The 14,134-nt window shown below is 40.8% G+C and overlaps 1 protein-coding gene across 1 annotated transcript in view; it reads right to left on the reverse strand.

The window, feature by feature from the left end:
- Positions 1-9,363: 9,363 nt before the first annotated feature.
- SAMSN1 (SAM domain, SH3 domain and nuclear localization signals 1) overlaps positions 9,364-14,134 on the reverse strand; it is a 96,839-nt gene continuing 92,068 nt past the window's right edge. The window contains exon 17 of the mRNA XM_009477147.2: positions 9,364-10,560. Within this exon, the coding sequence (XP_009475422.2) occupies positions 10,355-10,560 (206 nt within the window). The 3' untranslated portion in view covers positions 9,364-10,354. The remainder of the gene's footprint in view (positions 10,561-14,134) is intronic.

Raw genomic sequence — 14,134 nt, forward strand, 5'->3', positions numbered from 1 at the left:
TGTCATGCATATTCCTCCTTCACAGACCAATATGTCAGACTTCTAACCACTTGCTTTTGCTTTCTACAACATTGATGGTCCTTTGAGTTAGTGATGCTTGTGCAATTCCAGATGAGAGCTCCCAGTGCTCACATGGTACCATTTCTTCCTGATTAAGCAGAGCAAGTGAGCACCCGATTGACTTTTGCCATAAATGCTGACATTCTGCAGCCAAGGGGGAGAGGGGAAAAAAAAATCTGTGATAATGCTTAAAGTGCACGGGCCATTTTCAGCAAGGATTTCCATTTCAAGAGATTTGTTAGTGTAGTTTTGGATTAGTGTATGCATCAAAAGTTTTACTTAGGAAGCTTTCCATCCTTTGAGGCACACACATACCAAAGCTCTTTGTTGTTCTGAATCCATATGATCGTATGCTGAATAAGGAATATTTTTAAAAGCTTTATGCAGCCTCACTGTGACACCTCACAAATTTCAGCCAATCTCATTCTCTCTTTTTTTTTTTTTTTTTTTTTTTTGTCATTTCCTAACATAAAACTTTTAGCAAAGACTTTTAGCAATTTACAAGTTCTTCAGTGCCAGGCAACTGAATTGCTGAGATGCTGATTTTTTTTTTTTAAAAAAAAAAGGTATCTTATGCTGATTTTGTTTTAGAAATAGCTGACTAGCTACAATTGAGGTTAATTGTCCTTTATAATGGATACACAGGACAGTACTAATGCTGTATACATAAACTGCAAGTTTATTTGAAAGCAAATTGTGTTAATTGACATTCATTGTGCATCTTTCTGTTGTTTATTGCTAGTTGCTCATGTGAATAGTTTGTTGATATTATAGATAGGACAAACATTTGTTTCAGATAAATAGGATTTTCAGTTGAATAGGTTTTAATTAAATGATCCCCTGTACTCAATTTTGAGACTGTGAAGTACTGTACTGTATGTAGCTAATCCTGTTATCTAGGATCTTAAATTGTTGAATTGCATCTCACACAAATTTGTTTATTTTTGGCAAATAATGTCTAAATTCTCTGCCAGTTGTGCAAGATTTAGGTCTTTCTCCAGAGTAAAACATGAAATTATGATGCTGCAGAGACTGAATTTAAGCAAGAATTATAGGTGGTTGGTTTGCCTCACAGGGCAAACCACTGTTGTATTAAGCACCCATTCACTGCTATATTAAAAGCATAAGTCAGAGTATATACAGCTTCTCTCATACATGGGTCCTGTTCTCCTAGACACTCAGACATTGTCTTTCCTTTCATAGACCTCACTAACCAGCTGTAGGGCCTGGCCAATATAGCCATAGTCTTAATGCTTTTCACAACATATTGTATGGTATTTTGATCCCTTAACTGAGTTCTGCATGTCTACAAATTCAGTCCAAACCAGTCAATTTTCCCTTTTTTTTTTTCTAATGAAGGGAAGACATAGCTGACAAAGTCACTAGTCACACAACCACTTCTAGTAATGATGGCTTTCCCTTCACTCTGAAAGCAAAATGAGAAAGCAACCCCTCCAAAGCCCCAGATGGAAGCCTTTTCTAGGTTACAAAGCACGTTTTGCTTAACAAAGTTAAAATGATCAAAGATTGCTAATACATTTTGTCTAAAAATAAAGCAGAACTAAGAAGACAAGTAGATGTCCTGTAGGCATGGTCATAGCATTAATTGAGTGGCGCAGAGCTATCAGTTACGCTAATAATCTTCCAGCTCCTTCTGATACTTCAGCTGTCTTTAAATAGCCATGTAGCTAGACATATAGGCGAGGTGGTAAAATAAGTATTTACTCTATATTTTTACCACAAAGGTATTTAAAGAGAAATAACTGTTCTTCCAGTAAGTTACGTTTTATTTTAATATGCCAGCACAAAGAATGATGCTAGTCATTCACCTCTTATGTTAGAGATGAGAGCAAACTTAGGAGGCAAAGTAGTTAGGTAATATACAGAGAGATTTCTTTGAAAGCATGCAAGTTCCTCAGTTTTGCTGTATTCATTTTTCTCTAAAGCATATTTTCCCCACATGAGTGGCTTTCTTTTTTCATTTCTTTTACATTTGCACTCTGTAAAGTGTAAGGTTATTGCCAATAGTATTTTAAGAAGTGCTTTTCCTGGAGGATGTTTTTTTGATAGCTAGCAAGGGACTGCTCTCCAATATGATGGTGAACATTTTAGAGAGATTTGTGATATAATGTGTGTCACAGACACAGCTTAACAGGTACCTTGTTTCTTTTCACTGAGAAGTGGCAAAAAGCTGGCTATGGTGATAGTGCCCCTGTACTCGGCACTGGTGAGGCCACACGTCGAGTACTGTGTTCAGTTCTGGGCCCCTCGCTACAAGAAGGACATCGAGGTGCTGGAGCATGTCTAAAGACAGGCAACGAAGTTGCTGAAGGGTCTAGAGAACAAGTCGTACGAGGAGCGGCTGAAGGAGCTGGGGTTGTTTAGTCTGGAGAAGAGGAGGCTGAGGGGAGACCTTATTGCTCTCTACAGCTACCTGAAAGGAGGCTGTAGCGAGGTGGGAGTCGGTCTCTTCTCCCTAGTAACAAGCAATAGGATGAGAGGAAACAGCCTCAAGCTGCGCCAGGGGAAGTTTAGGTTGGATATTAGGAAAAACTTCTTCACCGAAAGGGTAGTCAGGCATTGGAACAGACTGCCCAGGGAAGTGGTTGAGTCTCCATCCCTGGAGGTATTTAAAAGAAGGGTAGACGTGGTGCTCGAGGACGTGGTTTAGTGGTGACTTGGCAGTGCTAGGTTAATGGTTGGACTCGATGATCTTAAGGGTCTTTTCCAACCTTAATGATTTTATGATTCAATGATTTGCACTCAAGGTAGCTATGATTCACAGAGTTTGGCTCCTTCTGCAGGAAAGCTCAGGCTTGAGTATGATTCAGGTTGAAGTCCTCCCACTTCCTCCCTTGGCAATATGGACATGACTGGTAGCCAGACAGTGTCAACCAGCTTGCCCATAATCTGTCAAAACTGCCCTATGGCCTCACGTGCTCTTGACCTGTCTCCATGTCCTAATGCTAGGTTGCACAACATGTCTACACCTTTGATGTTCCACCCTAAAAACCCATGTATGGCACACAACAAGAGAGCCCTTCCATATGTGGAGAACACCTCAAGAAACCATGACTGAGAAAGGGAGACAGGAACTCTGGAAAACCTGGGTTGCACAGCTTCTCTGATGGGAAAGTAATGGGATAGTAGTAAGAGTGCATCTAACCCTCACTCACTGCAGGTATGGAGGAGCCATGGAGGATCAAACTTCAAAATCTCAGATCTCTGAATGCAGATTGTTTGAGAAAGCCCCGGATTTGCCACAGCCCTACATCAGAGCACCAGTGAGTAGGAGGGCATTAATGTAGTTGGTTGGCATGGGGAATGGGCGTTAGGAGGTGAGGACATGTGGGCTCTGCCCAGGGAACACATGCATTGTGGGACACTGTCCAGGGTTAAATTAAACAGCCAAGGTATGTGAACTGATAAGGAACACCACTTGCTCTCCAGCCCTCTTGTCCTTCATTTGTGCATGACTTCCTGGCACAGGCAGATTTTCTATGCTCTTGCTGTCAGCAGACAGATCTCATGCCTAGCAGAGATAACTAGGTGTATCAGACCAAATTCTGCCTAGCCACAAAAAATGAAATTACCATCTCAGATCCCCCTAGCCTGTCATGGACCCCCTCCCACCTATTTCCTCCTTCTAGAGAATTCATATTACCCAAGAAATTCAGGTTCATTGCAATGACTGCTGTTTACTATGCATACATGATGTGACTCTCTAGATTTAACAGCTGTGTTTCCCTGAATGTATTACTATCCCCCATTCCCTTTTGCCATGTGCTTGTAGTGGCATTTCTTGGCCTTTCTGAGACAGGAGTAAATAGAAGGTTTGAGCTAACTTTTGTTGGTCTTCCAGTGAACAGACAAGTCCTTCTTCTAGGACCAGGTAAAATAGAGAGCTTGACAGAATCACTGGCTGGTTGTCAGTCTGTGGCAAGGACACTAACTAGTGCCAGCCCTCTGGCCAGCCCTTAGGACTTTAGAGTCAGACAAGGAGCTACGGGCTGATGGGTTCATCAGGTAAGACAAATACTGGAGACATACAAACTGAATGCTCTATCCAGGCATTTTACAGCCTCTTCCACATTCTCCCCTGAGTTGCAGGGAAAAATCTGCTTGTTGCCTACCAGGAATCAAAGATCAGGGACGTAAGTGAACACCTCATACAGGAGCTCTTAGACCAAAAGAAGATGCTTATACCATCCTATGTAACATATTCCTGGAACTGACCAAAGAGTGCCATTGCACAAAGCAGTAGTACAGCATACACAACAAGCAGACATCCATGTGACGCAAATAGCTTCCTCAGTGGCTGACGTAACTGAAAACCTCAGCTTCGAGCTGTGAAAAAGCAGCAGGATTTGCCATGCTGTTACTAGACGTGATGGAACTACTTCCCTCTGACATGAAAGGCTCAGCCATCTATGATGACATGTTACTCAGTTGCAAAACTGCCATCGAGGCTGTCTTAGGACAGACACCAAGCTGCTAATGTGACCCAAGGCACTGAAAGTCTGTGGCATATCTTCCTTTACACGTTGACTCCACAGATTTGTATGTACATGCATGTGTATATCTGTGGGCAGAAAGAACTGTATTGACCTTGGCTTGATGGAACAGCTAATTTCCAGGGAAAGGGGCAGGTTGTACTCATCCTGTGAACCTAGTGACATCTAGAAACTGGCCTGTCTGGTTCACAGCACCCAAGGTATCCTTTTTTTCTTTCAGTATTGCCTTGTGCCCTCTGCACCAGCCGCCTTTTCTAATGGCTCCACCAGTGTGATGCAGATCCCCTGACAATGCCAGAAATTATTTTAATTGCCACTATCTGGGAGCAAGCGCTATGGTATAAAGGCCACTTTTGTATCATAGCTAGTGAGCTGTGGGCTTTCTCACATCACAGGAGAGACTGGCAACTCAGTGGTAGTATTGGTGAAGTATGGGATGGATAACTCGGTGGTAAGGTGGGTGGAAAATTGGCTGGACAGCTGGGCTCAGAGGGTTGTGCAAACACTGCAAAGTCCAGCTGGCAGCCAGTAATTAGTTGAGTCCCTTGGAGGTCAGTCTCCTCCAGAATTTCCACAGGTATGCCCATGTTCTCCCTTATGCTTCATGTGCTCATTCACACCTCAGTTAAATGAATGCAAAACCCTCCTTGTTGCTAGCCTCTACACTGATGCATTTACGCCCATTGACTGTCAGAAGTTTTGTTAGAAACCCTGGAGAGCAGGATGCTGACTCCCGGGATCTGCAGACTAGTCTGTGTGGATCGCAGAGCTGTGTACTGTAGGAGTGAATCATAGAATCATAGAATGGTTTGGGTTGGAGGGGATCTTAAAGATCATGTAGTTCCAATCCCCCTGCCATGGGCAGAGACACCTTCCACAAGACCAGGCTGCTCAAAGCCCCAAAGGCACTCTGCTACCTTCTTTTGCAGTAGAGCAGCCCTCCTTTAATGTGATGCCAGCTGTGAACAGCAGTCAAATGAGGCTGAGCATGAGGCAATGCTGCTAAAAGCGACGTTAACTTTGACCAGAGGTGGTTCTTCCCTGGGGACGAGGGTGCCCACCACCACCTGAATTTTTCTGTGGGTCACCTAAGTGTGAGTTTCCGGCTTTCTGCCATGGGCAGGCGGCAGCACACGTGCCAGCAGCCAGCCCAGCACCGCAGCCCCGGGGGAAGTCTCTGCACCTGCACCATGGCCTTCTGCGGCAGGGGAAATCCCCACCAGCTAAGGGCTAGCAGGACTAGCCCTGTTAGCTTTGCCTCTACTATTACTGACTGGTTTTGCATCTTTCTGTACGCTTTGTAACTGCAGGGAACAGTGGGCTCTTGGTTATCTCCAAATCAGAGTCTTACAAACGTTATAGTCCTCCTTAATCATAGAGGAAGGTTAATAAAAATGAAAAGGGACATGACACCATCAAGTCACAGAAAGGAACAAAACCTCTGCTGCTTGCTTCTCTTCCCTGTCTTTGGACATTTTAAAGATTCCTCAAAAGTAGCTCAGATGTCCACCAGACTTTCCCCAACAGTTCCTAAAATTATCTTTTATTCAGATTACACAGCACTAAAGCCAGTTGGAGAACTGTTTGTGCTATTACAGTTTAATCCATGATTAGTATGATTAACGAGACCACTGAGAGACGATAGAAGGTTGGGTATGCTTCTTGTAGGAAACACGCATGTTTTTTCTTTGTGGTACTAAATTTCCTCATTCTTTTTCTCAGAATAGCTCGAGACAACGGAAGTTTCTCAGTTTGAGATCTAATCTGCTCTGCCTTCACAGGAAGTTGCAAATGTCTTGAATAATCATAGAATCATAGAATGGTTTGCTTTGGAAGCGACCTTAAAGATCATCTAGTTCCAATCCCCCTGATATGGGCAGAGACACCTTCCACTAGACCAGGCTGCTCAAAGCCTCATCCAGCCTGGCCTTGAACACTTCCAGGGATGGGGCATCCACAGCTTCTCTGGGCAACCTGTTCCAGTGCTTCACCACCCTCACATTAAATAATTCCTTCCTAATATCTAATCTAAATCTACCCTCTTTCAGTTTAAAGCCATTACGCCGTGTCCTATCGCTACGTGCCCTTGTAGAAAGTCCCTCTCCAGCTTTCTTTCTCTCTTGCTTTCAGGTACTGGAAGGCTGCTGTAAGGTCTCCCCAGAGCCTTCTCTTTTCCAGGCTGAATAGCCCCAACTCCCTCAGCCTGTCTTAATAGGAGAGGTGCTCCAGCCCTCTGATCATCTTCGTGTCCCTCCTCTAGACTCACTCCAACAGGTCCATGTCATTCTTATGTTGGGGGCCCCAGAGCTGAACGCAGTACTCCAGGTGGAGTCTCACAAGGGCAGAGTAGAGAGGGCGAATCACCTCCCTTGACCTGCTGGTCACGCTTCTTTTGATGCAGCCCAGGTCATGGTTGGCTTTCTGGGCTGCGAGTGCACATTGCTGAGTCATGTTGAGTTTCTCATCAACCAACACCCCCAAGTCCTTCTCCTCAGGGCTGCTCTCAATCCATTCTCCACCTAGCCTGTATTTATGCTTGGGATTGCCCTGGCCCATGTGCAGGACCTTGCACTTGGTCTTGTTGAACTTCATGAGGTTTGCACGGGCCCACCTCTCCATCCTGTCAAGGTCCCTCTGGATGGCATCCTTTCCCTCCAGTGTGTTGATGGCACCACACAGCTTGGTGTCGTCAGCAAACGTGCTGAGGGTGCACTCAGTCCCACTGTCCATGTCACCGACAAATGTGTTAAACAGCGTTGGTTCCAATACCGACCCCTGAGGAATGCCACTCGTCACTGGCCTCCACTTGGACATTGAGCTGTTGACCACAACTCATTGAGTGTGACCATCCAGCCAATTCCTTATCCACTGAGTGGTCCATCTGTCAAATCCATGTCTCTCCAATTTAGAGACAAGGATGTCATGCGGGACAGTGTCAAATGCTTTGCACAGGTCCAAGTAGATGATGTCAGTTGCTCTTCTTTATCCACCAACACTGTAACCCCATCGTAGAAGGCCACCAGATTTGTCAGGCATGATTTGCCCTTAGTGAAGCCATGTTGGCTGTCACCAATCACCTCCTTATTTTCCATGTGCCTTAGCATAGTTTCCAGGAGAATCTGCTCCATGATCTTGCTGGGCACAGATGTGAGACTGATTGGCCTGTAGTTCCCCAGGTCTTCCTTTTTTCCCTTTTTAAAAATGGGGATTATGTTTCCCCTTTTCCAGTCACTGGGAACTTCACCAGACTGCCACAACTTCTCAAATATGATGGATGGTGGCTTAGCAACTTCATCCTCCAGTTCCCTCAGGATGCGTGGATGCATCTCATCAGGTCCCATGGACTTGTGCACCTTCAGGTTTCTTAGATGGTCTCGAACCTGATCTTCTCCTGTAGTGGCCAGTTCTTCATTCTCCCAGTCTCTGTCTTTGCCTTCTGCGACTTGGGCAGTGTGGCTTTCAGTTGACACGAACAAGCCTTCAGTTGACACATTTTTCTAATAAGAAGCCCTTTGGACAAAGCCTTAGAGACAGGAGTGGTTAAACCACAGCTCATGCCCATAGTTACAAACTAGTTAACCTTACACCTTTATCCTCTTGCCATCAGTCCAAGTTACACAGGGTTTGATTCCTGTAAAATAATAGCAGCTGTTGAGTATTTTGCTCTGTTGAAAGCTTTGCCTGTCTCACTGTAACTAGTTAGGGAGCCCTATTTTCATTTGCAAACCTATGCAAATAAACATTTCTCAGAGTATTTGTATCACAGTCCATCTCTGGTCTCTGTGGTTGTCAGTCCTTGACCCAGCTAACTTATCTGTTTCTTGACAGTCATAATGATATTTAAACTCACCTCAACATATTTTTACAGGTTCAGCAATTTTACAGATATCTAGACAGAAGCAACCTGATGACTAAGCACCTCCGCTGCAAAAGCCAACAGATAAGTCCCTTTTAGAGGAATTCAAGCTGACTGTAGTCCTTCTCTAGAATGAGGAGATGATAGAAGCCAACCCAAATATATTGTGTCAGAAGTTATTAAAGACATATTAAGTAAAGTCAGTACTGCGTGTCATGACACACTACTGGTTAGAAAAGCATTAAGAAACAAATATAGCTGCTTGATATAAGCTCTCACATACTTCATCCGGGCAAGGGATTCTGCATCCCCACCATGCCTGGCAATACGGGGTCATTGCTGCTAAATGATGACGATTGTTGCCAGCATAAAAAGTTAAAACCAGAAGCAAATCTTAGCATCTCCCATTCCTGTTTATTTTTCTAAACAGAGTTTATTTACTCCAAATCTTTGAAATCTAGTTAAGGCAATTTTCTAAAATCACCATTTTTATACTATAGCTTTCAAAGTAGATCTGTGTATTAGGAGTCTGACAGCAGTAGCCATTTGAGGGGTCATAAAAACTACAGAAAGCATTTCCATTGGGAAAAAAAAAAAAGGGAGAAAAGCTTTCCGTTTCCTTTTAGCTTCTCCAGAGATATTCTTTTTGGGGTGGAGCTTTCCATGTTTCATCTCTTCTGAAGGTGATTTTCTTTTAAGCTGTCAGCAATATGTGGAAACTTTTTAACATAAATGCAAAATGCCTTAAATTATGAAAATTGTGTGATTAATTAGTGAGCAAAAAGTTTCTCTATTGATTCGATACACAGATTATTATGCATGATAAAAATACTCTGTGGAGTTGCCATTTACTGTGTGAGTCTTAGAACAGAGCAGTCTTTGAAATGTAATGACCACATTAAAAATCAAGTAGTTTTTAAAGGGCTGAAACACGTGATTCTGTTTATTATTGAAGAAAGTACTCTAAAGGAAGACAGGCAGTTAAAATGTGTATTCCAGTGGAAAATGTACTGGGAAATGACAACAAAATCTCGTATGAAAGATAATAGTGCACAATAAGCATATTAGCTTCTGAGTTTTGTGTACAAACGAATACTTTATTAACAAACTTCACACCACGCACAAAAGGAAAGAGCTTCACAAAAAATGATCATAAAAGTATAGCATTGATACTGTTTTTTTTTTTCTCCAAGCTTGCATTCTCTGTATAATGCTTGGGAAGAATGAGAACAGGTGTGAAAATAACAATAAAGAAATTTCCAGTGCATAAGCCATTCAGATAGCTATGTTTTCTAAAAGATAGTGGGCACAGAGAGCTTGATTCAGATTCACACTACAGTTCTTTCGTACCTCCAGGATAAAGTGTAGGAGGGGACAGTCTACTTTAGAGCCTGTTTTGGAGAAGAATGGTGTGAAACATCTTTAATATTAATGAGAATTACCTTGGTACTTTTCAAAGTAGGATATGAATGTATCCACCTTTTGATTATGATGACATGTCAATGAAAATACATTATGTACAAATATCAGCAAAACACATCTGAAATAACTTTTTACAATATCTACAATATTCACATTTTGGACAGTTCCAGAAATGAACATGTGCAGATTATATACCACTACTTACAACAATTCTCTATTATTACAGAAAATGCATTTGCTATGCAAATATTTATAAATACAGATGTATAAACTTTTTCAGTGTAATGTCTGTGGATTCATTGAAAAGAAAAGTATGACATATTCTTATTATCAGCTAACATTTAGCTATCAAGTGTCCACATATTAAACATTCTAGAGCATCATACATCAGACAGAAGTAGATTTTCGGTGTTGAGAATATTTTGTGTTCTGCTTCTGTGCCATTATACCAGCAAATCTGATGATTGTCTTTTCTGAAAATCTGCAGAAAAGCAGGACTGAATCAGGTTGACTCAGTGATTGTTATTGACTGCACCATGTCAGACAGGGTTTCTGGGTCTGCTTCTTCTTTACCATTGTCTGAATTTTCTGATGAGATGTAACAGCCAGAATCTCTTGGGCAGTCATTTAACTGTGATTTGTCAAAGTCGTGGTGAGGGCTTAAGCTCGGCATCTCCTGACTACCCTCACTTTTCTGCTGTTGTTCAACTAGAAAGAACAGAAAAAGAAAGAAAAAAATTGTCAAAATAAGTATCCTGGGAAAGAGTTTGAGATAGCAACCTGACTGATCTCGAAGAACTGTAGAAACAAAGCTGGTAATATACACATGACTAGATCAATATCTTTTGTCTATCAGAAACAGAAACTTCAGCATCAAAGAACTAAAAATATGATCACATGAGTATAACAACATCTAAGTTGATGTTGAGGTTGGCTTTGATCCTGCAGTATGTTGCTCAGAGATGAATGCCAGAGACTTTGGCCTTATCCTTTAGACTAAGGTCCTTTAGGCTGTCCACAGGTACAATAGTCATCATGCATGGTCACCGTGCCCGCAGTAGAGATGGCAGTTTTTACTCTCCCGTATTCATGTATTCCAGAGCCTGCTCATGCAATTAATCATGTAGCCTACTGCGCCTTGTTTATAACCCATTGCATTATAGATGTTGTGTCTTTTGAATGTAACCCCCACCATTTTACCTACTCTGTGCACTCTGTAGTGAGATATAATGGTCTTCAGAAGTGCTCAGCATAAAGATGTGGTAATCAGGTTTTCTAAAGCACTGAACTTTTCAGTGGGAGTAAGTGGCTGATGGAAATTTCCTAAGCTTAGCTTGATATCCAAAAGGTTATTTTCCAAAACAGAAAGGCCTCAGAGAAAGCTAAGATGCCTAACTCCTGCTGTATGCTTTTTGAACACTGTTCCAAAACTAAGTAGAAGCAAATTATCTTGCAGATAATTTGGCCTTGTTTAGCTGCTGTATGACTAATCTGCTCAAACCCAAAAAACTGCAACTCAACAAAAGTATCAACAGACTTCTCAAAAAAAGCTCAACAAGCTGGTGCCTTGCAGACAGGATATATCTGTATATCATGAATCTAATATATCTTGTGGTTAAAGTGAGTGTTCATATTCTCTGGCTGTGAAATACATATTTTTTCACAGTAAATTTCTTGAGAAAACAAGTTACGAAATAAAATCTTTCCCTTTCTTACTTTTTTTTTTTTTGTTATCGCCCTCCTGTAGCTGTATTTTTACCTCAAACTGTGGCTTGCTTTCCAAACAAAGTATAAGGAACAAATCTCACAGGAAACAGATGGGTTTACCCCAGATTTTAGCCCTTCAGCAAAATGGAACCTTTTTGCTTTTGCAAAGAAAGTTCTCTTATTTCACTTTACTTGTTACTCCATGGTTAAATAATTAGCTTTGAATCTTAGTCAGATTTAAGCTGTCTCAATTCAAGTCCAGGCAGAATGGAAGTTCTAATACATGAAGGATTTCATCCTTCGTCAAAATCTAAATCTAGTTTAGCTCCCAGAATTATAAAATTTCTACAGGGAAAATTCATACTGACATTTGTTTCAATTGTTGGAAGTTATAAGATTTGGTAAGATGAGAAAGATTTTAAATTTGGATTTTTATTTTGTGTTGTATAACAAAGAATAAATTAGAAATGAAAAATTGAAATGTTTCACTCTGAAAATATTGGAAAGGAACAGCAGAAGAGTCAGTACCTTTCTTCATTGCGTGAGATTTCAACGACCTTATTTCACAAAGCATTTTGATATATTGAGAAACATTTTTAGGTCTTGATGGAAGTAGATCTTGTAGATTTGTTTGGACTGATTAATTCTGTTTAATATTTTCTGACTTTCAACTGCCTAATTAAGTTAATACACTAAGCTGATTTTTGAAGAAAAGAATCCAAAGTCTCGACTTAGTAATTTTTTCATTAAGTCTGAGGTTATAGGCATAACCTGATGTATTTAAAAAAAAAAAAAAAAAAAAGATTATTTTAAATACTTTCCAAGGAATAGAAGTCTCACCTTGTTCCCAAATAAATTAATGGTTAATTGCACTTGTGTGAAAGAGTACACCTTTCTGTAACTGTTTGATCTACTTCTCACTTTACAGAACACAGTTTGTCATGTCAAATGTTATCTCCCTTTGCAGGGAAAATATTTGCTCACGTAGGGTCCAATTGATTTCTGATTTAAGTCAGGAAGGAATTACAAAATGCATTACACCAGTGAAGGCATTACTGCTGCTATTAGTAGCAACAGAAGTAGTTTAGCACAAATAACAGCAGATACCCCAGTAAAGCCTTGTCTAAAACTGTGTCATTAGCTCCTTGCACCCATCCCACCGGTGCCAAGACGACCCAGGCCTTGGTCGCTGTGGGCTGACAGAGCTCAGCCGGTGGCTGGGTGAAGTCCTCCTGCACGGCTGCAGGCAGGCCTCCCCTGCCCTCCGCTGTAATCCCCTCATCAGCCTAATGCTGCTCGCTGGTACTTTTATTAGCTTCTCTAGCATCATCTGCTGCCCTGGCAAGCAGTGACCTAAAAAGTGTTAATCCTGTTTACATTTTCAAGGTCAAAGAGGAACCTCCATTCACTTTGTTTGTTTTACAATGGAAAGAAGACCAAGTAACTAGTGGATTAAAAAGAAAATGCAGTTTCAGTCAGTGTATTAGTACCCTGTAACTAGTTATGATAATCTGAGTAGTTCCTATGTGAAAAACAGATTCTAAATTCTTTTGTAGTGATGTCTTTCCCTTGTGTGTTTCAGGGAAAAAGACACAGACAATCCTGGAACTGAGATTTTTTTAAAATCTGAATTTAGGTCAGTTAGGAGAATAAGAAATTTCTATTTAGAAAATATACAGAAATGTACAACTTCTGTCTCTTCCCATAACACTAGAAGAATTTTTTACATGAAAAACTGAAAACCAAAAATGTTCAGGTGTTTGAGACAGTAAAAATATTATATTTTCTATTTTTCATTCTGAGCAGAAAAAGTTGAAGAACACCCCACCCCCCCCATATTTAAGAAGACTGAAAGCAAACTTTGGTGCTTTTTTTTTTTTTCTCTCTTTAAAGCAGCCTTAAATATTATGCAGTAACTACTAAACCACTTGAACAGGATACTGAGTGTTATAAATATATGTAGCATACAACTTTAGATGTTGCTTTATGAGAAAAGAAACTATGCTTTTTTTTTCTTTTTTCTTTTTAGCTTTTGGCTCTTACATTCAGTTCTACTTAATTCCTTCCTCTAACATGTACATGTTCAAGTTCCACATTAGTAAAGGTAAGTTTGCTGTCTTAATCTTCTGGACATCAGAAGAAAGATACAATGCGCATGAAACCGGAATTGATAAAATTAAACTGCCGTTACACATTGCAGAATCATCAGAAGTAACTGTCTTATCAACAAATGGAGGTCCTATCATTTTTCTACAGTAAAGCAGTTTCATATAAGATAAATAGCTTTCAGTCACTGTTGTCTATGATATGGCCAGAAGAGTCCAAGATATGCATCATTTTGACACATATATTCTAATACTACTTTAGACGGTAGGATTATATTGAGACTTCTGAAAAAAACGTGAGGCCTTTAGCCTTGGTAATAGATGTGTAATGCATACTTATCTTCCTCGCTATTTAGATCTTTGAAATGAATATTTGTTATTCAAATACATAGATATGCGTGATACGTGCAGGGATAGATCTCTTTTTTATTTCACCAGCTTTTTTCCCTTTTTTAATGAGTTTAAATTCC

Source organism: Nipponia nippon, unplaced genomic scaffold (assembly GCF_047370975.1).
Source record: "Nipponia nippon isolate SJK-2023a ecotype South Korea unplaced genomic scaffold, ASM4737097v1 scaffold_2, whole genome shotgun sequence".
Classification (NCBI taxonomy): Eukaryota; Metazoa; Chordata; class Aves; order Pelecaniformes; family Threskiornithidae; genus Nipponia; species Nipponia nippon.